Source organism: Martes martes, assembly GCF_963455335.1.
Source record: "Martes martes genome assembly, chromosome: 9".
NCBI classification, from domain to species: domain Eukaryota; kingdom Metazoa; phylum Chordata; class Mammalia; order Carnivora; family Mustelidae; genus Martes; species Martes martes.
Window position 1 is genome coordinate 115,376,952 of NC_137896.1, and position 27,267 is coordinate 115,404,218.

At 50.2% G+C, this 27,267-nt stretch overlaps 1 protein-coding gene across 2 annotated transcripts; it reads right to left on the bottom strand.

The window, feature by feature from the left end:
- Window positions 1-1,221: 1,221 nt before the first annotated feature.
- Window positions 1,222-27,267, bottom strand: LBH (LBH regulator of WNT signaling pathway). 2 transcript variants are annotated; one of them, XR_013967452.1, is made up of 4 exons: window positions 27,034-27,267; window positions 24,313-24,415; window positions 3,448-3,784; window positions 1,222-1,794 (listed from the first exon to the last, which is right to left on the bottom strand). XR_013967452.1 is itself a non-coding variant. In XM_080814242.1 (3 exons), the coding sequence occupies exons 1-3, from the start codon at window positions 27,057-27,059 to the stop codon at window positions 3,596-3,598; spliced, it is 318 nt and encodes a 105-aa protein (XP_080670368.1). In that variant the 5' UTR covers window positions 27,060-27,265; the 3' UTR covers window positions 1,222-3,595. The 2 variants fall into 2 exon arrangements, 1 of the variants encoding a protein (XP_080670368.1); XM_080814242.1 differs by having other exon boundaries at window positions 1,222-3,784; window positions 27,034-27,265.

Genomic DNA, 27,267 nt, shown 5'->3' on the forward strand with positions numbered 1-27,267 from the left:
AGGCTGTTGGAAGGAAATCAAGGGACAATCCAAGATGAGAATGACACAAGGCTGCAAGTTATTCTCAGGGCAGCAGATCCGTAAATCTGATGGTTTTACTTAGGCTAATGTTAAAATGGACACATATTCTATTAATCCTGGGAGACATCCTCAGCACAGATCACTTGATTATCTATACTCACTAGTTATGAACCCAGATATGGGCTAAGTGAAGGCAAAAATATCCAGCCTTAGGTTGGAAAATGTCAGAAAACCCTTTCCACAAAGCACCACCTCTTTTACTCCCACCTCCATGGGGCCTCCTTCTTGAACTCTGGGCCTTCCTTCTTGTCCCCTCCAATCCCATCTCCAGAGTCAGATGGCATAAAAATGTAAATGATACCATTCTATGCCCTGCACATAGAATAAAATCCAAACTCTTCACCCAGGCATTAGCAGCCCTCCTGGCACTACTTCCCCACCCCCGCTAGTTAAGCTCATCCCCAGCCTCGTCTCTGCTATTAGCGCTCACTCTATGCACCTCACCCCCTTCTTTGGAGGTCCATCCTGGCTCTTCCAACAGACACTCTCAGGGCATTCTATTTTTCCTGTGTGGCCCTTACCATCCTTGTCATTTAATTTACACCAAAGCAATGCAGTGAGGGCTGGGACCACTGTTAATGGTGTTTATCTCCATCTGTGAACGATGCCTGACAAATCATAGATACTCAGTAAATGTTCTGAGTGGCCACGAGAGCTCTTGTTAGCTGTATACAAGCCCACCCACTCCTCCCCCACGGTCTTGTGAATGACCTTATAAGATATCACAGATGTTTGTCTTCCCTAAGAAAAGTGGCTTAAAACTGTGGCTGGGTGTTGAAAGCTCCCCATGATTCTAAAAAAATAAAATAAAATAAAATAAGAATTAGTGCTCAGCCTGCATCCTAGCCCATTGAAATCCAAGTCTCTGGGGGTAGAATCCAGATAGCTGTACTTTTAAAAAGCTTTCCTGGTGATTCCGATGTGCCTCTAGGGTTGAGAACTGCTGGCACAGAAGGGAAGGCTGATTTCATTCAGCCAAGTGACTAAAAACCCATGGATGGACTCACCCCAACAGGCAAAATACGTCCAGAACCTCACTTGGATCTCCTCCTGACTCAGCCTCCCATGAAAGTTGCATCTCAGGGCTGTGCTCTGCCAGTTCCAGCAGAAGTGGAAGAAAGAAGGGAACCAGACCAGAGTGGAAAGCATTTTCAAACTTTATTTACAACTGTCACAGTGACAAAAAGTAGTTTGGAAAAAAAAAAAAAATGCTAGTTTCTCCCTGAGCCTCAAAAAAGAACAGATAGAAGTTACAGGAGGTTCATCTTACAACAGGCATTTTTACTGAAATACTAAGTTTTTTTTTTTTTAATATGATCAGTTAGAAATACACACAATTACTTAAAAAAAAAAAAAAAAAAAGAGGCCAGACAGGAGCTCAGCCACTTGTCCAGGAGTGGCTGGGTCCCTCCCACAGGCTCGCTGCTGCAGGTCCCGACTCAAGCTGTCAGCCCCCGGCCTGCTCAGACTCCAAAGGGTCATACGAAGGTGTCTAGCGACCGACAAAATAACAAGTCACCCCCATAAACACACATATACACGAAGTAGATTTGTTATGCAGTTTACAAGCACGTTCCCATCACACGGCAAGACCAGGACAGATGAGAGGGACACAGAAACACAGGATTTTAAAAGGCAAGAGTCCATCCACGAAGGGAGGCAGGTGCAGGAGGAGAAATGCTGCTGCGAGGGCATGAGGAAGGAGGGAGGAGTCTGTGCAGCCAGAACAGGACCAGCGGGAGACGGGAGAGACGCCCTGGCGGAGCAGTCTGCAGGCCTCTCCCATCCCCAAGGAGCTGAAGAAGTTATTGCCATCGGTGTGTGTAACACAAGCAGACAACACGGGGGGAGGGAAGGGGAGCGGAGGGGCGAGCGTCAGCTTCCCAGAACCAAATCCTGCTGAGACGTCAACCACACGCCCTCATCTTGCCCCAGATCCCCCGAACCACACTAACCTTGAGGTATTAGATACAGCTCTATACACAAGTCCCAAACTGGGGTCAACCCAGACCCACGGGAGAGCTGCCAGGGTACCTCTGTGGGCCCAGTCCAGCCTCCGGGAGGCTCTGGAGCTCAGCTCCCGGCTGCACACTCGTGCTGAAAGCTAGAGAAGGTTCCAAGAGTGTGTCCTGCAACTGGCTGCTCGAGATGGTTCTTAACTATAAGAAGCTCTAAGTCCGAGGCTAGCTTTCTTGTGCAACTGTGCCCTTGCAGGGGACAAGTGAGGGGCAGAGAGGGATGAGGACCAATGCTCAGTGCTCCCTCACCATGCCGTCCACCTACCTACGTCCAGAACACAAAGAGAAGCAAAGGGGATCTCATGACCCCTTCAGTTTCATGCTCGGTCCCCAGGCTGCTGCATGAGAGCCCCGTTACCCCCATCGGATAATTTCCAGATCTAGGACCTCCCTTAAAGCTCACCTTCCCAACAAGAAACAGAAAGAATCTCCTCTTCTCTCCACTCAGCTCCCACCAGAAAAATGGACCAGGAGCCCACATGGGAGTGGGTACCACCACGGTCAGGCTGGGAGTCACCTCCGCCCGACTGCTCGGCCCAGGGGCTGCAGAGATGGTGCTAAGGAGAAGGAGGGCTGGCCTGGTAGAGCCAGGGCTCTGTGCCTCTGCTCAGGACAGAGCAAGCCTGGGGGAGCAGGGGGGAGGGATCTTCGTGGCCACGCGTCCACCTCGGTCCCCCCACCAGAGTGGGAAGTGCTCCTGCTCCTCCTAAAGGGCTGGGGGAGGGCAAAAGGATAAATCAGGAGAGAGAAGCTCAAGAGTGCTGCCTCTTAAGAAACCTCCAGAACCTGCCGCAGCTGGAGCAGAGGCTGGAGGAGGCGGCGGGGGGAATCCTCCTTTCCCACGCTTGCCTCCAGCCCGCTTTGCAGGCGCCGGTTTCTGCTGCTCTTCTTTCCCAGCCTCCCGTGAACAGACCAACATAGGGGACATAAAAGCAAAGGCTGGTGGTGGGCAGAGCTGGAGAGAGTGAGGAACGCCTTGTTTTTGGATGCCCCAGCAGCCGCTGGCGGGCAACTTCCCAGCGGCCCTCCTCTGCTTGAGGCTTCCTTTCAAATGGGTATTTTCTCTTCCGTCTCCTGTCTCCCGTTGGTTCTCTTAACCCGAACGTTTCTTACTCGCGATGCACAACTCCCTACCCCCCTCCCCAGCCCCCCAGGGCCCCCTGGAATCCCGCCGATGCCTCCAGCCTGCGCTGGTTCAGATACCCATCTCGAAGACGCACCACCTCCCCGCACCCCCCCACCCCTGCTCTAAGCAGCTTCCTTTCTCAGAAGGCCTTGCACATGGTCGCAGAGGGCTCCACTGCCCAGCACGTTTCAAAAAAAGAAAAGAAAAGAAAAGAAAACCAACTCGGTGATTTGCAGGTGCGAAACGGAAGCCATCATTGGACATTTTCAGAACGACTGTGGCTCGCTCCCTTCTTCCGTCACAATGGGAAAGAACACAGTTCAGGGACAGATGCCGTCTGGCGTGGCCCCCGAGGGAGTTGACAGGGCCTCTATTGTTCCTTGTTGTCTTTCTCTGTCTCTTCACAGTTGTCCGGCTCATCCTCCTGGACCAAGAACTCCTCGGGGGGCCACCGGAGCTCCCCGCTCTCCACCTCGCCCTCCGTGGGCTCCACCACGATGGACGGCAGGCGGTCCTTGAGCTTGCAGCAGCGGTCGAAGTCCGACGGGTCGGGGAAGATCTGAAAGGAGAGCAGAGAGAGACCCTGGTCACCTGCCATCCCCGTAAAGAAATCCTGTTCCTCTGTTGCACACACACGGGGAGGAGGACTGAGCGGGAGCCAGGGAACACACACATTCTGGGGCCCAGGAAACTGGCCCCCAGCAGACTTTAATCCTGAAGCTGCAAGTTTCCAGGGCACTGCCCCCAAATCGGTGGGGCGGCTCTGTTCGTAGCTTTTCTTGTCTTTCACTTGCAGATAAAAGAACTTAAAATCATGTCATCCATAGTACGCCCGCTGCACCTGCCTGCAGCCAGCACGTGACCCCGGCAGCCCAAAGCATGGCCGCAAGTACCTTAGCACTGACAGCCCCCCCGGGTGACCATCCGTGCCTAGGAGGAGCCAGTTTCCAGGTGCTCTACATACATCGTTTTGAACCAGTACAATCGTGCTGAAAACACCCGTTGCTAGTACTCTCTTAAAGAGTCTCGGGTTTGAAGAAGGAGGTGGCCCAAAACCATACAGCCTGGAAATGAGTGGTAGAGGAATGGGATTCAAACCCAAGTCCGTTGGAGCCCCGTGCGCACGCCCCGGTAACAGCCCGCCCCTCACATAGATGAGTCCTGAGCTCGCTGCGACTCTTAAGTCAAGGCCAAATCAGGGTTGATCAGGGACATGTGCTCGCGTGGCCGCAGTCACAGGGAAGCCATGAACAGAATTTTTCAGCTGTGAACAGTTCTTTGCTCCTTGGCGGTTCTACCCCTGGAAGTCTTTTCAGAGTCCCGTCAGCGAGGCTATTTTTTTTAAGAAGCATTTTTTTTTTTTATTGATTTATTTGACAGACAGAGATCACAAGTAGGCAGAGAGGCAGGTAGAGAGAGAGGAGGAAGCAGGCTCCCTGCTGAGCAGAGAGCCCGACATGGGGCTCGATCCCAGGACCCTGGGATCATGACCTGAGCGGAAGACAAAGGCTTTAACCCACTGATCCACCCAGGCGCCCCGAGGCTGTTTTTTTTTAACGCCTACTGTGTGTCCTGCCCAGCGCTGGGAGAAACCCTGCACCAGGCCATAAAATCAAGGGCCATGAGGGGCTCTGCGGATTCCCTGCGTACACACTGCCCTGTGACTACAGCTGACCCAATTCTTGGCCCAGCAGCTTAAATACTTAATCCGATGGGCTGCTGGTCCCTTGCCATCCACAGCCCTCGGTGACTGACCCAAGAGCGGGAGAGAGGAGCCTCTGTCTGGGACACTGAGGCTTACAGGACACAGACATTGAGAGCCACGTGGCGCCTTCAAGGCCATCTCTTCCAATCTCTCCATTTGGTAGATGAGGAAACCAATGGCCAGAGGGGACAAGAGGCTTGCTCAAGGTCACACAGCCTGTTAACGGCAAGAGAAAGGAAAGCAAAATCAGGAGTGGGGGGAGACAGACATTTGAGAGTGAGCCTGGGCATTGCCTAAACCAGGCACCGATCAAGACAGGCCCCCAGCAATGGGCAAGTGTCCTGTATTCTCAGGAGGGAGAAGAAATGCTCTCCTACAAACTCAGGCCTTCCCAGCTCCTGTGGTGCCCGATCTCCCTGCACCCCAGCCCCGAGCAGTGCTGGCTCCGCCACAGACCACATCACAGGCCATGTCACAGGCCACGTCACAGGCCACATGGGGCTTTCGGGAGTCACGGGCCTCAACAAACCCTCCCCAATCCCTGTAGACAAGTGATTATTAACCATTTATCCAATAAAGCCCTATTGCTGGGATTAAGCCTTAAGCCAGCTGTACAACCCAGCATCATTAAAGACTTAACAGGCTCATAAAAAGTATGGTAATGGCAGCCGGGAGGAAAACGAACCAGAGGAGGGGCTAGACGAGTTGGGGCAAAAGGAGGCATGGGGAGAAGAGACCCCCACTCCAGCCTTTCTCTTCCTGATGTAGCCGACCTTGTGGTTCTGCCCCGGGTCTATGCTGGGCACACAAATCTGATGTGCTGAGCAGGGAGAGGGTCAAGTCGTCTATTTGGCCTGTCCTCACTGCTCCTCACTGGACCTGGAGCCCCTCCATGGGGGTGAAACACAGGGGCCCTCCACGGACAAGCTTTGGGAGTGAGCAAGGGGACACCCAGCAAGGGGAAAGAAAGCACACTACAGTTTGCAAAGCTCTTGCAGACCTCACCTCACAGAGGCCTGACCACGCCTGAGGAGCAGTGAGATCCTGGGCTCTGAGGGACACATGGAAGAGCCAGGATTCAAACCTAGATCTGCTGTTTTCCGGGCCTCGGCCTTTTGAAAAGTGCATGGATGCCCATTTTGCAGATTGAAAACTGACCAGCGAGAGTGGGCAAGACTTGGCGTCAACTGCCGTCCAGCTCAGGTGCCAGGATGACCTCTGGGCAGCTCAGCCTAGAAGATGAGCTTCCTGGTCTAGAAGATAAGATTCCTGGTCTAGAGAGTTGTTCTAAATCTTCCGGACCTGCGACAGAGCTATGAAATGTCAAAAGGAGTTGGACACCTGGCTCAGCGCAGACCTTGGCCCCTGCCTCTACCCTCTGACCTACTGCCGCTACCCTCTGACCCACCGCCTCTACCCTCTGACCCACCTGTGATGTCCCAGCAACCGGATTCTAACTATGATCGCCCGAGCCGAGGAAGAGCGAGAGGGACAAGATACAGGGAGGCCAGCTGTAGGAAGATGAGAAGCATGGTGGGAGTGGAGAACGTGTAATTTTGTTTCAGGCTGGGAATAGGTCTTTAACTAAAATTAGGGGGTTAGGATGTTAAAAAGATGATAGTGTTGATGGAAGAGAAGCCAGGCACATTTGTTGGGCAGAAGCTCAACCTTCACAATAATCCTATTAAGTATTTAGTAGTGTGAGCCCTATTCTGCAGAAGGGAAAACTGAAGCACAGAGAAAGCAAGCAACTTATTCAAGGCCACACAGCTAGGAAGTGGCTGAATGGGCACCTGCACTCAGACCTGCAGGGCTTCAGATGAGGTGCTCACTGGATAACACACTGTGTAGAGCCACAGACCCCAGGTCCTCACTGTGTCCTTGACATCACTTCCATAACCCCAGTCAAGTCCTCTCAACCGCCCGTTACTCAGTTTCTCCTTTGGAAAAGCAAAGCGACCTTCGCGTCTCACCAGATGGGTACAAATTCTTGGCAGACACAAAGATGAGAAAACGCTTTGAGGACATATGCTGAATTAAAATTGGAATGTCCTCTTTGGAGCTGTATCAACAAGATGACAGTAAGTATGCATTCTGTAAACAAGAGGTGGCAATTCTCACATGGTAATTAAAATAACTCCAAACAATACCTTTCCTAACAGGAGCTGCACAATTAAGTCTCTTAAGTCCTTGGGGGGAAGGCTGAGCATTGAACTTCTGATACTGCTCAGTTGCCAGAGAACTTTGCTCCCTGAGTTGCTCAAAGCAGGTGCCATTAAAACAAAAAACAAAAAACAAAAAAACCCTCTTTTTTCCTTGACAAAGTCTGCTCCCTGAATTTAAAAAAAAAAGCACTCTAATATTCTCACCTTTCCATCAAAGATTTTAATTTTGTATCCAATAATACCAATTGATGCCTCTGAAAACTGGAGCTCTCTCCCAAGACAAACAACACGCACCCGGAACCGATCAGCTTCTCATTTCCTCCCGTGCAGACAGAAAGCCTTGCAAAGTGTGGCTGAGTATTCTGCCGGCATAATCTTATCTCCAACAGCTGCTTAAGAGGCTGACCCTAAGGAGGTTGAGATTTTTCCACTAAGTCATGCTTTTTAATCATCTAGGCAGCAGAAAAATGAGAGGTTGCAACTGCAGTGTGACGGGGTAGGGAAGGCAGTGGAAAAAAGGACTCAAGTCGGACTTGCCAAGCACATGACAGGTAGGGCTGGGGCGTCAGGCCAGCCTGGCGTGCTTTCTGCCTGCAGGAGCTGGCAGGAGGTAACGAACTGCCCCCGGTCCAAAGAGAAACTGCTTCTGGTTAAACCTCTTACTCCAATGTGCCCCTTCTCTCTGGAGTGGGGAAGGGCAAGCAAAAAAAAAAAAAAAAAAAAAAAAGAAGAAGAAGAAAAAGAAGAAAGAAGAATCTTTTTCTCTTCCCTCTGCAGCCAAGACTCCCCTCCAAGAGGTCCAGAAAGGAAGTGGAGAGGCTCTGAGAAGCATTTTCCACCCTAACCCCCACCGAGGGCAGGGCAGGTCTAGAAGCATCCATCCCCAGCTGTGGTTTTCTCAGGCCTACCCTGCCCTCCTTCTGCCAGCACTGGATTCCACATCCAGCCACCCAGCTGTCCCATGCGGCTGCCAGGGCTGAGGGCTTGGATGAAACTCATGGACGCTCAGTTCCTTCCTTTACAAATGGAGTGAAGTCTCGAAGATCCCACACACCGTTCCGGCTGGGTCCTGCGTGACCCACTGCGTGGGGACGGCAGGCAGGCAAACATGGTGCTCGTGAATCTTACAGAGGACGTGTCTTCGGAGGCATCCTTGGCCAGGGGGCCTCTAACCCCAACAGGCCCTGACATTTTGGGAACTCACATGGGTTCACTTGAAAGGTCAAGGGAGTTTTAGGACCTTCTATGAGAGAGAGATGGTCCGTGAGATGGAACTGTGGCTGCCAATATACTGGCATTTCTGGCTGTGTGGATTAGAGCTGTCCACTAGAACTTTCTATGATAGTGGAAATGTTCTCTAGCTGCACAAGCAGTAGCCAGTGGCCACAGATGGCTACTGAGAACTCGAAACAACATGGTAAACTGTTAATTTTTTTCTCTTTTATTAATATAAATTTATCTGATATACGTAAATACAAAATAAATTTAAGTGTAAATAGTTGCATGTGGCTAGTGGCTGCTGCATTGGGCAGTGCAAACACAAACAGTTAAATATGAGGACCATGAAAAGGAGGGTTGTCCAGAAAAACCGTCAGGAGGTTTGGTCGATGGGCCCCCATGGGCAGCCTCATGGCAGAAAAAAGTCGAGCTGGGGGGGTGAGGAATTAGTCAGAAACCTTTTTGCTTAAGTGTATGAGCTGCTGGTCAGTCAGCTCCCATTCCACCGTGGAGGGGGAATTGAAAGGTAATAGCAGATCTTCAAAGGCCTGAAATTTGGGGGCCTAGCTATCAACTGTCTGCCTCTAAGCCAGGTGACCTAACCCTCACTGCTTCTGCGGTGGGGAGAGAAGAGAGATGTCTGGCACCTGGGATGGAAAATGTGAGCAATTCTGGTTGAAGCGGCCCTCCCTTGAGTGCACATATCCCTCAGCCATCATCCCTGACAAACAACTCGAGCTGGCCACAAACTGGGCGGAGGGCTCAGCAAAGAGCTGAGAGATGCTAATAGGGAAAGCGGACACCAGCGGCAGCAGGAGATGAAAGGTGGCAAACTGGACACACAAAGGCTCGTTACCAGCTCTGCAAGCTGAGACCTCTGGCGCGTGGGCAGCTCGCTCCTCTTTGCCGGGCTCCAGCAGAGGGATGAGGTGTACTGGGGAGGGGTAGAGAGGGGAGACAGGGCAGAGGGCCTGGGGTAGATAACCAGGCAGTCCCCAAGGCACTGAGAGAGACCTGCCTCTGCACACAAAAGCATGCAGTGAGCCTCTCCCCTCTCTGATCCCAGAGGGGGAATAATCAACCTCAAACCTGTGATGGAAACTTGCCACGCCCACTGGTGGTAGACCAGGAGTCTGAAAGACTGGGCTTTTACTTTGCTCCTGTGTCGTCTTATCTCTGTGACCTTGATCCAGTCATTTTAACTTCTCTGAGCTTCAGTTGCCTCCTGAGTGAAACAAGGAAGGGATTTCTACTTTATAGGATTGATTACACGCTCCTGCATGTTGAGTCCCAGCATAGGATCCAAAGGCTCGAAGCTGCGGTGGCCCATTTCCCTCCTGCCTTCATCTACAGATTGGGATTAATGTTAATTCCCATCTCATAGGGCTTTGGAGAGGATGCCACATAGGTATGTGTGAACATGTTCTGTAAACTTTAAATTCCTAATGATGGCTCTCATTGAGTAACACTGGGGTCCCCAAGGAGAGTTAGAGTGAGGTCCCAATGGCTTGGACCAGGAGCAAGTAAGCAGTACTCCTGGACCTCCGGTCAACAATTCTAGACCAGGTCCTTTGGAGAAATGGGTTTGACTTCATCACTTCTCTCCCAGTGTTTTTGTTTTTCCACGGCATGGGTTAGGCCAAGGGGAACAAAAACCACTGTCTTGTCCAGATCCTGGTCTTCAGCAGAAGCCCCTGCGGCTAGCAATCTTTCCCTTATGCACCTCCACACCCCCACCCCCCCTCCAGCCCACTCCAGCAGTCTGCTGCCTGGGCCATCAGACCCCTCCTGCCCCTCAGATTCCCAAAGTCTGGGTTTCTTATTTTTCCTGCAGAACAACAATGGATTGGCCGTGTGTGTTTATTCCTTCCTAGGAGTGGCTGGTTTCTAACAATGGGCAGATCTCCACCAGCATCCTGCTCTGCCAAGGGAGCAGCGAATCCAAACGGAAGTCACCCTGCTGTTTGTCCCCTAACAACATGTGAAGGCAAGGAATATGTATGTTCTTCGAAATACTTGCCTCCTGCTATTTCACCATCATCACCATCATCATCGCTATTTGCATTTTACTGACTTTTCATAGTGCGATGTGCTTAGTAAGAACAAAAAGAATCAGAGCAAACAGTTAGGAGAGGAGCTCCTAACTGGATTCAGGGAGGAAGAACAGTCTCATCTCCAGTCAGATGCAAGTCGCCTCATTTTCCATCCCTGACGCTCTCACTCTGCTCAAATCCCCCTGGCCTGGGGCTTTGGAACATCCACCGTACCCTCTCCTACCCTTCTCTGGTGTCTCTAATCCTATGAGGAGACTTGAGGAGAGATTTAAGGCTTTGTAACAACTGTTGGATCTCCTTCCTTTGGATTAGAGATGCTTAAGCCTCCAGCCCTGAAACTTAAAAGAAAAGGAAATCCTCTAGATAAACACCATCCTTCATAAACATCTCTCAAACACACACCCATCCTGCAGGTCAAGAGTTCCAAATTCCAATTAATTAGCACTAATTGCTACTGATAACTCCGGGCCCAGTAAGGTTAAAGAACATTTCTCAAAGCTCTCCAGGGCAGCAAGAGAAAGAGCGCCATTATCGGGCATAGATGATTTCAAATACCCACATCCTATTGACTATGTTATCATTGCCCTTTAGAAAGAAGACATGCCTCCCAATCACCTCTAGGCCCCTGGGGATGACAGATCCCTTTCTCCATCCTCCTCTATTAATACTGGCCAAATGTCCCAAAGCCATACCTCCTCTCATTCAGAAAGCCCAAAATGGCACAGCTACCATTTCCAACCATTCTCTCATTCTTGGTTTTGGAGACAAAAATCTTGAGTGTTTGGCCCAGTCCCACAGACCTCCCATCATTGTCTGGAGTCCCCTTCCTGACCCCTAACCTTGTGGCTTCCAAACACGTCCCTGCATGGAAACAACCCCTTCAAGTCTCTAAGGACTTCCTTACAGCCCTGCCCCATGGCCTTTGCTCGGCTTTTACTCACCACCACCTCTGCAGCACCCCATCAGGCCATTCGGCCTGCTTCAGGCTTCACAGTCTCTCCTGATTCTTATGCTCCTGCCCTGGTTCATCTACCTTCATCTTCCCTGTGCCCTCCCTGGACTAGGTGTCATCCTAGGCTTCTCTTCAGACTCTGCTTCCTGGCTTCACCTGTCCATCACAGGCAGAGGATTTCCCAATCTACAGCTGCACTTCCCCCCTCCCACCTTCTATGAAACATCTCCACTTGGAAGACATCCATCATCTCCAACTCACCTTGTCCCAAAGTGGGGTCATCAGCTAATAGACCCATTTTTCTTTAAGTTAAAAACTTTTCTTTTCTTCCCAAACAGGAAGTCTTGCTTGATAGTAGGCGCTATAAGAGAGGTCTGGAGATTTTACTTGGTCAGAACTGCAGTACGGACGCTACAACACTGAAATTAACAAGGCTGTACACCTAGAAGCTGTCTACACTAGCAGGGAGGCAATGGCCCTGTTGTCCTCTGATCAGACTCATTCTTTCTGTTTGGTCTAGAGCAGTGGTTCTCAAAGCTCAGATCCCAAGCTCCTTTCCTGGAAGGAGTGTCCAGAGAGTTAAAATACTTTCTTAATAGTACAAAGATGTCATTTGCCTTTCTCCCTGTGTTGACACTGGCACTAATGGTGTACAAAACACTGGGGGGTGAAATTGCTGGCACCTTGGCAAGAATTAATGAATGCAGCAGCAGCAAACTGCACCTGTAGTCATTATAGTCTTTACCACCTCACACTCACAATAAAAAAAAAAAAGAAAAGAAAAGAAAAAATGACCTAATATCCTTGATAAAGCAGTCAAAATGAATTTTTATTAAATAATGCCTCTTAAGTACACATTGTTTTAGTATTGTATGTGATAAAATGGAAAGCCAGCAGACAACACTCTGCTGCATCTCAAAGTACAACGTCATCTCGAGAAAAAGCACTCATGTGATGCAGTTACCAGCTCAACTAGCCACTTCCCCCATGGAACACTGTGTCTACTTGAAAACGTGACTGCCCAATAAACCATGGTTGTTTTGACTTGGGTGTTCGGGGGACATGTCCTCAAAAGTGAGCAAAACAAGCACGTCACTTTGTGGAAAATGACTAACAATATTTGTTCCCAATGATAAAAAATCAGGCTTTCAAGCATAAATCACATCAGCCACTGTAAACATGTTTGCTCCCTAATACTTGCAGGTTTTCTGATGAGACTGGTAAAGACATGCATAAATGTGACTTTCTGATGTTTTAGGATGCAATGTGTCCATATTTGGAAGCTCTGTCTTACTCATTGAACATGTATTTTCCAAATGATCAACACATCACATTACAAAACCAAAAGTGGGGAAAAGACCCATTCGGAGTGTCAGACAGACTTCCGGATTTGAATGGAAGAGCACAAAAACCCCACTGATAAGGTTTCAGATTCCACGTTGCTGCTAGCCTTTCAGAAACCAGCACTTGTTGAATTTTCATGAAACAGCAAAGAAAAATACCTGAATAAGGCTATGAAGATATTTCTTCCTTTTCTTAACTTTTCTAACAGATCTTCCATGGCCCAGATTGTCTTCATTTACTTCAACCAACACGTATGGCAACAAATTGAATGCAGAAGCAGGTATGAGAGTCTAGCCATTTTCTATTAAGCCAGATATTAAACAGATTTGCAAAAAAAAAAGTGAAACAATGCCTTTCTTCTCACTAAACTTTGGTCTGGGTTTGGTTTTAAAAACATATTTATCTTTATTAAAAACTGTTATTTATATTAACATGTAATGGTTTTACTACTATTTTAAAGGGATTAAAACATGAAAATTTTAAACATTCTGTTTTAATATCAAAAGACATAGCCCACATAAACAAAGAACTCTGGGGGTCCTAAATAATTTTTAAGAATGTGAAAGGGACTGAGATCAAAACATTTGAGAACTGCTGGCATAGAGAAAAAACCACCCTCCAGAGGATGACCACATTAAGTCAAGGTTGAAGGAAGGTACGTTTTAAAACTGGAGAGGATTTGAGGGGAACGCAAAGTTGCCTTCAAACAGCTGGAAGGCTGACATGAAGAAAAGAGAAGATTTTTTTTTAACTCCAGTGGGTGGAGCTAGGATCAGGATGGAGGATTTCACCTCATTACACAACATTCTAACAAAAGTGATAGAATCCACTCTCCCCCGTAAAGTTGGGGAAATCAAGGCCAAAAGAAGTGATGTGAGTTTCCTGAGGTGACAGAGTGCTGTAGGAGCAAAGCCAAGATTAGAAACCAGTTATCCAGATTTGTAGCCCATCGTCCCCTGTGCTGAGATGTTCTGAAATACCATCGCTGGTTATGTCCAAAGAACACCTAAGTGACCCAATACCACACTGCTGTCACGTGCACTCCCTCGTCTGAGTGGCTCTAGTACCAGTTTGAGTCCACCTGCTTGTCTACTCTCTGAAAGAATTTGGAAGAACTCTGTGTCCTTCCACATGTCCTTAAATTGACATCTAAAACTCCTGATACATTACAAACATGAACATTTTGTTTTATTTTTTCTTTTTTTAAAGATTTTATTTATTTATTTGACAGAGAGAGATCACAAGCAGGCAGAGAGGCAGGCAGAGAGAAAGAGGGAAGCAGGCTTCCTGCTGAGCAGAGAGCCTGATGCGGGGCTCGATCCTAGGACCCTGAGATCATGACCGGAGCCGAAAGCAGAGGCTTTAACCCACTGAGCCACCCAGGCGCCCACAAACATTAACATTTTAAAATAGAATTTTTATATCACTCTTTTAAATGTACCCAATGTCTCATAAATTCCGAAGTAACTTGGTATCAACCATCACCCATGAAAAAACTCATGAACAGGGCACCTGGGTGGCTCAGTCGCTTAAGCATCTGCCATCACTTCAGGTCATGATCCCAGGGTCCTGGGACGGAGCCCCATGTCTGGCTCCCTGCTCCACAGGGAGTCTGCTTTTCCCTCTGCCTCTGCCCTTCCCTCCCCGACTCCCCTAACTCATGCACTCTCTCTCAAATAAATAAATAAATAAAATCTTTAAAAAGATAAAAAATAAGCTCATAAACAAGCTCTAAAATCTTATTCTTTTCTCTGCTTGAAACTGTATCTCCACCCTACTGTTCATTGGAATTTTAATATAAGTTTTTAGTCATTAGCTTTTTTCATACATCTCTGCAATAGATAGTCATGTATACAAATGGACAGTTCATATTTTTATGTCAAATGACCCTAAGGCCTGTTAGCAACAACAAATCTGGATTGGCTCGTGGCAGCTATGTAACTGATCAATAAACCTACCGCAAGTAATTGTTCCACACAAAGGTAATCTTTTTTATTGGTTCCTTCATGTGATAGATAGGCGGGATTTTATGGAACTTCCTAGGCAGTAGCATTTTGAATGGCCCATTTGTCTGATGACCTTCTGGTTTTTACACCCTGGGGAAGGGCACCTTAAAAGACTCAGGAGGGCAAGAAGCAGGTCCTTCTCTTATAAAGGGGGGCGAGGGGGAGGGCAAGCTTGACCAGAAAGTAGGTAAAGAACCCGGGGAAGCCCGGCTTCAGGAAACGGGATTTTTGAACAGCAACACAGGGAGGCTGAAGATGTGGGACTAGGTTTCCCGAAAATGCTCTCTGCTGTCACATCCCTTCGAAAATTTCCATGAACCCCAGGGGCAGCTGTCCTCCGGTTTTAACACTTTGTTAAAACATCAAGTAGCATATACATGGAGCATTATTAACAAGTAATTTGGCCTGAGAAACTCTGATCTCAGACTGCCAAGGAAAACAGCCAGGAAAGATCCTAAGGCTTCAACTGCTACATGCGAGGGGGCAAATGACCAAAGAATTACAGGAATCATGATGGAGTGTTAGCTGATCTTTAAGAATGCTTTCATCTAAAGGATATGAGAGTCGAAGAAAAGAAATTCCTTCATGATAACAATAGTGATGCCAGTCTCCGGAAGTTGGACACCATGGTAATTAACACCTACATGTCCACATACACAGGATGGCTTAATTATCTTACTCACTTGTTTAAAACATATAAAAATGAAACTCTGTATCACTACATAGATGGAAAACTAGTATGACTTGTCATAAGCAGTAACCATAAAAATATACCGCCATTTCTAAAGTTTGCATTAACACCTGAATGCGCTTTGTAAACCACCAGGAATCTGTGGACCCTACTGAAACACTGGCTTGGGCTGTTTGTTTTACTTGTTGCAAAGAACCTGAGGTTTGCACAGTTGTTAGGTATAAGGCGCCTGAGTTCTGGGCCCAAAACTTCTATAATGCTCAGATCTGCTTCTAAGAGCCCCGTCCATCCTGGATTCCAGAGAAGCCATATTTCTAAACCATGACCATTCCATGAGCCACATGTGGCACCCCAAGAGAGCATGATGGCTTAGGGGACCATATTTGCATCTGTTCAAACTTCATGGGTCTCCAGGCAGAGATGATATCACTGGTCTTCCTCAAGGTCACTTGGTGCTCCAATGTCATTAACAGAATAAAGGAGACAAGTAGGGCAGTCCCCGACCCATATACATCTGTAATTCAGAGTGTGTCATTATATATACCCAGGAAGGGACAAAAACATGATCACCAGCTATTTTGCAAGGCTGGCTAAGTGCTGCCTAAACATCATTAGTTGTTATCGTTTCTGCTCAAAATACACAAGGAACAAACTACAAGAAGATGTACAACATTGCCTAAACACTCTGAAATAAACCAAACACCTTTCCGACTTTCGCCACAGAGCGCTTTCATGATCTCATCTCTATAGCTTTTATACCCCTGAAGTTCTGGCGCTAGAGCTTTCCAGGCGAGAAGATTCTCTTCTGATAAACTCTTCTATTTGTTTTCTGTCTTTAAAGTAATATATAATCAAGAAGCTTAATGATGTTGAATCTCTTTGAATTAGTAATTGTACTTCCAAGAATTTATTCCAAGGAAAGAAATCAGGTCTGTGCAGAGATTCATGTAAAATAATGTTCAGAGCAGTGTTCTTTGCAGGAACAAAATATGCCACAACCTAAAAAGATTTGGCAGTAAGAAGTAGCATGTAGCAAAATGAAATGCCTTTTTCCAAAGAAAAACAAATGGACAGAGTCACAAAATTATAGTAACTGAAAAAAAATTTACTAGAGCATACACATATTTATCCCAATTTTATTCTTTTAAACACAAATGTATACAAAAATACTAGAAATAAACATACCAAAATGTTTCAGTGACAGAAATATGGGTGGGTTTTTTGTATTTTAAATTCTTCTAAATTTCTTTTTTTTTTTTTAAGTAAGGCTTTTTGTTTGTTTAAAGATTTTATTTTTATTTATTTATTTGACAGAGAGAAAGATCACAAGTAGGCAGAGAGGCAGGCAGAGAGAGGGGGGGGAAGCAGGCTCCCCGCTGAGCAGAGAGCCCGATGTGGGGCTCATTCCCAGGACCCTGAGATCATGACCTGAGCCGAAGGCAGAGACTTAACCCACTGAGCCACCCAGGCGCCCCTCTTCTAAATTTCTAAAAGAAATCAGTATTATCTTTATAGTTATAACACACACCACTCACACACACAACTTTTGACTTAGAAACTGTCCTAAGACTCTACTCTAAGGAAAATGTATCAACTATGGACAGACTGATATATAAAGTTATATATAAATCATCACATGATTTGTAAGAGGAAAAATAGAGATAATCTAAATGCTTTCAACAACTGGAGAATGGGAAAAAGAATCATGTTTTAACTTTAGGATCTAATATTGTACCCTTATTAAAAATTCTGGCTTTGAAGCATTTTTAAGATAAGTTGAAATGATGAGATGCTGAAGACTTCCACACTGGTAAGTAAAAAAAAAAAAAGCAGAACGCAGCTCTGCAATTTTGGCTATGTGAAAATATTAAGGGCGCTGGAAAAGATGCTAAAATGTGAACAGCTGTGATTTGGGCAAGGTGAGAGCATGGTGATTTAGAAAACAAAAAGGTTAAAGAAAATTAAAATTCCATCCTGGGCAGAGGTCATGAAGACATGGCCAGTGTCTTCATAGTTTGAGAAGTACGTTTGAGAAGTAAGCAGGAGAACAATAAAATACATACTCTGTCAGTGAAAATATGAAATTACTGGGAAAAGGAAGAGAAAATTTTCCTATCATCTCAGCACTCCAATCTAAAACAACCCCTATTAACGTTCCACCAGCGGCCCTTTGGTCATAAGTGAGTGTGTGTGTGTACATGTCTGCACGTGTGTGCATGTGTGGGTGTACATGTGAGTGTCTACAAGTGTGTTTGTATGAATATGAGTCTTCAGCAGGCACCTGGGGCTCTGTCCACAGACAGCGGTGGCTGAGCTCAGGGCTGCCCACACACCTTGGGCTAATAGTGACCTACTAAATCAGAGCTTGCATGCAGGGCTATGTCTGGAAAAAAACATTTGGGAATTTGGAAAGCCACGGATGCTTCTGAAATCCAGGGTGAACCAGTGTTCTGCAAAGTAAAGGCAGGACCCAAGTTCAAGGTATATTATTAATTCCATCTGAGAACCACCTTCAGATTCAAGTTAGGTTAAGGTCAGACCTAGAAGCCAACCACCTCTGAACTCAGATTTGTGAATGCCCTTCACGCTCAGGCCAATTCTACTTCGGGTGAGAGATCCAGAACCTTCCTTCCTGTTGGCTCCAATAATATTTGTGGCTTTGAAGCAAGCAGTCAATGCTGCTTCAGCTAAATGCTTGGGTGCCTCTTCTCTATAGTTTGCCTAAAAAAGGAGCTTCTGACAGTGCAGGCACCTAATGCTAGCAGTCATTTTATATTCCCTTAAATATAAAATGCTAGCTGAACAATAGTCTGGAGAAACTTCTGGCAAATTAATTTTCTTCTAAGACAGGTCTGTGCAGTAAGGGGCTTCCCCCAGCCAAGGAATGAAGCAGCAGACACGAGATCTGATTTGCTAATCAAGAATCCCCCTGGGGTGGGCACAGGGACAAGGGAAGGGTGGGGAGGCCACAGGTAGCAGAGGCGGTCCAGCGTCTCTGAACTGGAAAGGAGTGAAGGCTTGACAACTCTGAGCCCCATGTGAACGAGGGCCTGTCTTCATATCCTCCGAAGATTATTTCAGGACTTGGACCTGAAAGATCATTTCAGGACATTCACTAGACACCCAGGAATAGCTCTTGGCTCCGGTCACAAGATTCGCCACCCAAACTCATCCCTTTCCCCAACGGTACAATCCTCCTTTCTATTCAACTTCGAAGTCTGGGCCGATGTCAAGAAGATGCTGATGCTTTAAAAATCTCTGCTGTGGGATGGCCGTGGGATGGCTGTGGGATGGCCTCGGTAGAGGGATAGCTCTGCATGCAGGAAACAGACAGAGGAAGGGTCCAATGGACCACTGCGAGCTCGGGACACAGGGGCGCAGGGACAGAGCAGTCTCAGACACAGCCCCTGGCTCCAGGCAGTGAGGAACGCGCCACCACTGGACAGGCGTCAGGCCTAACACAGGCCCTTTGAGAGAAGCCTGGGCGGCTCGGTTCTAGCGTGCAACATGTTGGCTGGGGAAGTGAAGAAAGCTTGTTCTCTCCTTGGCCATATGACAGACTGTTGTGACCACAGCGTGTGAGCTGTTGGGGGGACTGGAGGGCCCCCCGGGGGGGTGATTCCAGCCTCCTGCAGGCCCTCACCCCCTGGGGCATTCTAAAACAATGAACACGATGTTCGTGTCAAGGCTTTGGGCTTAAGAAGGAAAGCACTGGGTCCCTCATACAAAGTAGAGCTGATCTGAACAAGGAAGGCACGGACTTGGAGGCCGCGAGTGTAGACACATGCCCACTCAGAAACGAGGCGCTCCTTGGGCTTTGGCCCCGGGGGGCCTGAACTGCCTGTTTTGCCTCACCTCGTTATGAGTTGTACCAGGGAGGGAGCGGAGCGGAGGGGGTGGGGGAGAGGAGAAACAAAACTTGCTGCAACTCCAGTAACACGTCGTGGCCACAGCTGGACGTGTCCTGCCAAGCGCTCGGCAATTTTAGCTTTATTTCCCTCCAGGGACAACGGAGGCTTTTCAAGTCTGATGTTGTGGAAGATGATTTCCTAGTGACCGTGGGACTTCCGTGAGGCCACGCAGCAGGGCCTCCCAAACTCTTGAGAACATGTCGGGTACCACTACTGGGCCTCACCAGGTGGTGGATGGGTTCCCCCGGGAATGGCCTCCTGAGCAGGGCTTGTCGGGGAGGGAGGCAGGGACGACGAGTTGCTCAAACCTCTCTGAGCGCTGAACCCCGGCAGGGAAGCTCGACCAGTCACGTATTTCAACACGTGCATTTGCACAGGTGGGAGCACCCAGGGGGAGCCAGAGTCGGGGGTCTTCCTAAAGAAAGGCTCTACACAGAGGGGGTTTCTAAACCTCGGCCTAACTTTAGAGATTAACCTGAGCCTGTTCGCTGAGACAGGACTTGCGCTTCTGATAAAGGGAGGCAGCAAGAGGGGGACGGGGGAGCCCACTGCTGTCGGGCCTTGCAGAGAGAGGAGACTGAGAGATCCCATCCCAGGGGGCGGGGGGCCAGCTCTCAGCCGGCCTAGTGCTCTACCCCGGTCCTGAACGCCCAGCTCCGACTCAGTCTCTCAGACTGCAAGAAGCAAAGGACAGAACTGTGGCAAGAGGTCAGCCCCCCCACTCTCCCTCCTCCCTCTGGTGCAAAAGCCAGGATCTCCCTCCCTCCGGTCTTAGGAGGAAGGGGAGGAGGCAGGGAAGTCCTGAGCTCTGTGGATCAAAGGCGAGGCACAGGACCCGGAAGGCTGCGGTGTGCGAAGAGTGAGCTCCTTCTCCGGTGCCTCCTCCCTGCCTTCCCTGAGGAGAGCCCGCTGCCTGTCGGACTGCCGGAGGGATGTCAGGGGGCAGGAGTACGTGACCAAGAACAGCAGAGGGGATACAAGGAACAGCCAGTCAGAGACGCGCCAGCTGATCAGAGAGGAATTTAAAGAGCCTAGCGAAGGACAGAGCTATCAGGTCTCGGTCCAGATGCTAGAGAAGGGACAATTTTAAATGCAAACCTAGGAGCCATACCTCTCTCTAGAACTTAGTGAGAATGGTAAGACTGCAGAAGGCTCAGTGTGCTGTGCCGGGAGCAAGGCTAGACTGCCGAGAGCTCTTGGGTCCAGGCCGTGCCGGCATCTACAGACAAATGCTCAGGACCCTTCCCCACGCAGGACCCAGGCCAGGTCAGCTGCAGCAGGAAAGGAGACCCCATCAGAGAGGCATCCCAAAATGCTACCTTCTTAGAGCCTCCGGAGCCAATGGAGGGCCCTGCAAGGCAGCCTCTGACCTGCTTCCTTGAGTTGGGGCCAAGGAAGAAGGTGTCAGCAGGAGATGCTTTGGTGCCACGAGTGGGGGTACTGTGGGAGGCCCATGGACGCAGTGAGGGGAGGGAGCTGCCACCATCGGGGATCTAAATGTCCTCGTGGGGACCCTCCCACTCAGTCCCAGTGACCCGGCGACTCCCCACAGCCCACCCAGAATGTACTCAGACTTTCACGTAACTGTTTACTCACACCCCCAGCAAGGTGCCATAATTCATGCCCAGTGGGTGCGCAGACACGGAGTTCCCATACCGAGCTGACTCTCCAAATAAATGCTAAGATGAAACCAGGCACTGGCTCTGTTGACTTTTATAGATGCTCACAAAATGACACTAACTCCCAAGCATGAAAGGTAGGGCTGACCCGAATTTTCCAGGGGATAAAGATATTTATCCAAAGCCGTAGTAGGCCTGAGCTGAGGAGACCCTTTAAAAACCTTAAAGCAGAGGGGTGCCTGGGTGGCTCAGTGGGTTGGGCCTCTGCCTTCAGCTCGGGTCATGATCTCGGGGTCCTGGGATGGAGCCCCGCATCGGGCTCTCTGCTCAGCGGGGAGCCTGCATCTCCCTCTCTCTCTCTGCCTGCCTCTCTGCCTACTTGTGATCTCTCTGTCAAATAAATAATTAAAATATTTAAATAAAAGCAGAAGCGAAGATGGCCAGCTTTCAGATCATCAAAAACAACCACCATTCACTCGGCACCTGTCTGGAAAGGCCTGGAACCAGCAGGCATCTTGGGCTGGGGAGGCTGATGGGCACAAAGAAGGAAAGAAGGCCTCCCCTGCCCTTAGAGCCTTGGGCAGGACCCGCACCTGCACAGGGCAGGGTGGCATTATTTCAGAGCACAAATGCCACAGGTGTTGAAAGAAGAAAGAGGTCACATCTAGGGTAGAGAAATGAGGAAAGCTTCCTTCTTGAGTAGATCTGGAAGGTGGGGGAATGACTGACAAAGTCCAGGGTGCCTATCTATTTTACGACCTTGTCTCAAGGTCAAATCACAAGCCTGAGGTTCTTTTTTATCTGCCAAGTTGGAATTGATGTCTCCTTCCCACTTTCAGTTCCTTGGAAAAGCATGGCCTGGTGAAAGCCATGTACTATTATTACTCTTGGGAGGGATGCCAAGAGCAGAGTTCTGAGATGTCCCGCCCCAGATCGGAGCCCAGCCCGAGCATGCACCGGGGATGGGCTTCGGCCCGCGCAGTCCCGGCCAGTCCCCAGAGCTCTGGCGGGAATGTGTTTAATTGCACGACACTAGCTCTGAGTGGGCCCCGAGGATATTGGTCATATAACAATTGTCGGATCAGCTGGCTGCAGAGCCCGGCAGCTGGCATAAACAGGGGCAAGCCAGAGGGGTATCTGGGTGTGCAAGAAAATTAGGTTAGAGATGGAGTTGCTCTCTCCCGGTCCTAATATTCTCTCAGGGCCCAGCCCCAGTCTGACTGGCCAAGCCTTCTCACGGCCGTCCGTACCTGGACAGACCATGGCCTTGCGCCGCTGCCCCAGACTGCCTGTGTTCCGGGTATTACGCCCATGTTGCTCTCCCCGGGAGCCCTGGGCCCTCTGCTGAGCGCCCACCGCGGCACAGTGCAGACAGCAAGTACCCAGGACAAATGATGCTCTCCCCCTTTCTCTACAGCAGGCAACCAGAAGACCTTCCTGAAATCTGGTGACAAGAGCGCTTTGAAGCTCCAGGTAAGGTATTTTGGAAGTGGACAGTAGCCCTCACCCGGGCAGCAGGAACGGATTTCCCGAGGGGCCGTGGGATGCAGATTCTTAGGCCAGCTCCACTAGGAGAGAGTTAGGGCCCTTTCCTCAGGTGGCATCATGACATCTTGGGAGCCCGGAGGCGATCTGATGGTCGCTGCTGCGACCCCAAGTCAGCCTCCCCCCACCAACTGCAGTCCGTTCCGCCCCCTTCACCTGTCCTGGCCCTCACTCCGGCAGGGGGGCCCAAAGGTGGAGACAACAGCGCGGCAGGATGTGTGTGGCACCTTGATCCCGGGAAATGTTCAAAAGGAGAACACAGAGAGCACACACACTGACGACTGTGTTTGGAAGCGTTCTGTGATGGAACGCTAAAACCCAGAGCTGAGAGAAAACCTCACCTGTAACCACAAAGAGATTCGGTCTGATTCAGTGGCTTGGAAACTGGTATCCAAAAACACCCTCACTGGTGGGCCAGGAAACTTCTACCCTCCCACAGGCTCTGGGGCCTTCGATGGTCTCTCTCAGACCCACTCTGGGGGCAGAGGGTAGAAAACCAACCAGGAAAGGGTATTCCCCCCATTTCCCTCATCTCCTCAGGCCACACGAATACTTCTTTCCAGCCAGCCAAAGGGGCTCTGACAGACCCCGACACCGAACAGAGGGGCCTCCCTGAGCCTCCCCATCTGAATGACTCTGCTGTCACCTACCAAGTTACCTCACACGAACTCAGCCCTCACCTCAGCTCTCTGATCAACCCTCCCCCATCACACGCCCGCAGCTCTCTATTTGTTTCTTCCTTTACAAGATAAATGCCCTGGAATGGTTCTGCAGAACGACTAGCCAGAGCCAGTCTAGATTCTAAGCAAGAACCAGCTCGAGGTCCGGACCCATGACAGTCTGAGCCTGTTTCTTCGTCTGTTGAACAGAGCAAGAACTCCCACCTCAGAGCTCTGGTCGAGAGTAAATGAGCACCATCTGTAAAGCGCCTGGCTCACGGCAGACATTCAGTTAGTATCTGCTGAATGGGCCCATGACACTCCATTCATCTTCCCCAGGCCAAGCACCGTTTGCACACAATTTCCCTAGCTCCAAGGTCTTCCCTTAAATATAGACTCCTTCCCCTCCCACATGTAACAACCTGGGGACTCTCCTTGGAAATATGAGCAGTTCACGTCCCCAGAGACAGCAAGGTGCCGTGTAGCTAGCTGGGGGCAGCAGGCGAGAGCACCGCAGGTGAGGGCACCGCAGGTGAGGAAGAGCACTGTTTTAAGAGTCTGAAGGTCACACTGAGGGCACTTTTTGAGGTCCTCGTGTATTTTGGATCCATCACGTAGGACAATGTCTAATCTAAACAGAAATCACACCCCTGAGACAGCTTGCCTCTGGGGAAAGGGCTCCTCAATTCTACGTACTCTGAACATTAACTCTGTGGGGCCTCAGTGGGTCAACCATCCATCCACCTGAGGAAGAAAGCAGCATTCCCCTCCACCAGACCACCTCTCCCCATAAGCTACCCTTCGAGGTGATGTTTCTACTGCCCAAGGCACGGCTGTGAAGGCAAGCGCTGGTCTGGACTGACTGCTCAAATCACAACTGCCCCCCTTGCTGCTGCCAGTGTGAGAGGCCACAGCAGCCAGGATGACTAATGAGAGACACCGGCTCACGCCTGCCAAACCCTGACTGTGTCCCAGGCACTGTGAATGCCTTCCGCACAGCATCTCCTCAGGTTGAATCTTTACCACCATTCTCTGAGGTAATGACTATTATTGCCCCATTTTACAGACAAAGAAACTGAGGCTCACTGGCATGAGGGGAGTTTCCCAAGGTCGCACAGCTGTTCCAAGTGGCACTGGGATGCAGAACCACATCCGCCTCCAGCCCCAGCAAAAGTCACCAGGCTCCGAAGGGCCGGAAGGACCCCGGGATGAACTCACCTGATAGGAAAGGCCGTCCTTTCGGGGGCTGAGGCCAATCTCCTCCATGGATGGGGTGTTCATCATCACTTCAGTCATCTCGGCAGATCTCAGATAGTCGGGGCTGCCAAGAAACCCAGACCAAAAGTCAACAAACACGCGCGCTTTCACATTCCTATCCTTGGTGCTTTCTGCTGTTAGATCAGGGGACTGTCTGGAGGCAGGATGAGAGGTGTTCAAAACAGAACTCACAGAAAAACAAGCTCACACCCTGAGGAAGTGCCTTGTAAGCCAGGGCATCAGGGCTCTCAGCCTCCCCCAACAAAGCCCTGAAACTGCTTGGAAACCTCTTTGGCAAACCTCTTCCCTCCTCTCCTGTGCAAGTCCCCACTGGCACAGAGAGACTCTGGATTTTCTTTTAAGTGACAGAACTAGAAAAAAACGAAACAGTAGGTAGCTGAGTCCATCTGTCTATATTAAAACCAATTCAACCCGTCTCTAGGGGAACTGCATATTATTATTACATAATGATAACAAGTCCGTCTCAGGGAAACCAAGTCCAATAATGCTGCCTTCCCAAATTCCTCTCTCTCTCTCTTTCTCTCTCTCTCGTCTTCCTTTTTGCAAAATGTCCCACTTAAAGCCCCAAGGGGTCAGCTTTCTGCAAGCTTCACATCTGCCATCCAACTGGCAAACTTCTCTAGGCTGGCCACAGCAGCTGCAAGCTCGCAGCCTGAAAAACATCCCCTGGATTAAAAGCCTTAAGGATGCCCAGACTCTGATTGCAAAGGAAATTTCCAGAGGGGCCAAGCTGGCCCACCAATAGCTGACATGTGAAAGTGCTTTGTACTCTGTAAGCAGGATACAAATGTTCCATTATCCTCACACAAATCACGGGCACATACAGGGTCCCGAATGCATAATGCCAAATAGTACATACCAAAGTCAGTGTACTCCCTACACAACACCCAATATTTTCACCATCATGCCTTTACACATAGTTACAAAAAAAGAAGAAAAATGTGGGCAAGGCTTTAGGCAGACTGCATCTAAGGAAACGGGGGTTTCCTTGGATTCTTCTTCATTTCGTGCTTACTACACAGAGTAGAAACAGCACTGGATTTGGAAACAGAAGCATTAGGTCTGGTGCAAGCTCTGCCATTCAAGAGCTGTGTGATCTTGAACAAGTAATATAACCTCTCTGAGCCACAGGTGCCCTGTTTCTTACCATAATGCAAATAATGCATATATCAGTTATGCTAAGTGGCTAATCTCGGGTGGAAAAGCCATGGCAAGCTATTAAGTGCTAACCAACTATAAAATAATTCCCAATTATTTTCTTTCCCTTACTTTCTCAAGGGATAGTATCTCTGATGGGCTCTAACACCCACCTTGGCAAGTCTGGGGTGGCCACGGGCACAAAGCCTCCAGTAGCCTTCCAAGTCTTATCTTACCCCACATGGCACCTGGCTGCTCACACGCCAGGGAGGTGGGAGGGGAGGGGCGCCCCCAAGGAGGGGGTGCGCAAGCCTCACGGGTGGGGGAATTTTTACTTTGTTCTGAGAGTTCATTTCTCTAAACAGAGCCAAGGTGGGGGAGGAGAGACAGATGCTGGGCTTCCGGCAAGGGTTAGCGTCAGGAAGGGGGGGCGGTGGGAGGGGGACTCCAGATGCATCCCGGGTCATGGAAAGGCTGCCGCCGACCCCCAAAGAAACGGGCCAGAAGGGCGCCCAGGGGATCTCGCCAGGTTCTTTGCCTAGTGTAGGGGCGCTCGCTCCTCGCTCCGGGCTGTGGCGCGGGCCCCAAAAGTTGAAGCGAGACGCAAGAACTTTCCGGTTCCTGGGCTGAGCAGGACAGCGCGGAGCTGGAACCTGCGGGTCCCGCCCGCCGCGCCAGCACCTGAGGGCGCCCTCCGGCGCCGCCAGTGCTCCCCCCAGCCGCTCCTCCTCTTCCCGGGCGCAGGAAGGAAGCGGTAGCCGGCGCGGCCCCGGGCCTCACTCCTCAATGAGCGCGGCGCCCGCGGCGCATCCCTCCCGGCCCGGATCCCGGGTCCGCGCTAACCTCCTCCGCCCCTGGCCCGGCCCGAGATTCTTCCAACCCGGCCGGCGAGGGCGGCTTCCCGGCCCCAGCCCGGGCCCCCACAAAGGCGCATCGGGTTTTGAAGAGGAATGAAATCGAGAGGGTGCGGCGTGTGCTTCTGCTGCTGCTTGTGGCTTTAACCGGGTTCCGTGTGGGGAGAGCGTTCTTCCCCACCCCTCGACGCTCTGCAAAAGCAGCCGCTGCACCAGCTCAGCCCCGCTACCGCCGGCCTCGACGCCGAGACTTGCATGCAAACAAAAAGAAAAAGGGGAGGGGCCGGGGGAGAGCTGGAGCCCCCTGCGCCAGCCGGGGCGCGTGCCTCCTGCAGCCCTCCGCATTGGGGGTTTTATTAGCGGGATTCAGGCTTGATCGCAGGTTCTCCCCCCGCCTCCCCAACTCACCACCAGCACATACACACCCTCCCAGCCGTCACTTAAGTGAGGGCTTCGAGTTCACTCCCTTTGTCTGGATGCTCTCAGCACCACCTCCCCCCACCCCCACCTTTGCAACCTTGACGTTGACTCCTGCACGGGCTGGGGCGGCGGGTGAGTGCCGGCGCCCGCGCTGCCTGCTGTCCTCGCACCCGAGCCCGCAAGAGCGGGCGCCCGGGCCCCGCAGCCATGGCCGCGAGACGGATGCCCGCCGAGGGCGCAGGATACTCACCAGTGAATGGGGAAATATACAGACATGAAGTCCTAGGGGAGGCTGACCCACGCCCTTGTGATTTAAAAACGGTCACCGCGTCCCGAGTAAGGATGTCAGGGGTGCAGACAGGCGCGGCAGGCGGCGGGGTGCGGGCACTAGGCGTTCGCCGGTCCGCCTTCCGGAGACAACCCCACTGCCAGGGCGTCTGCAGCGCACACGGAGCTCTCGGTTCTTCACCGAGCTCGCGGCCCC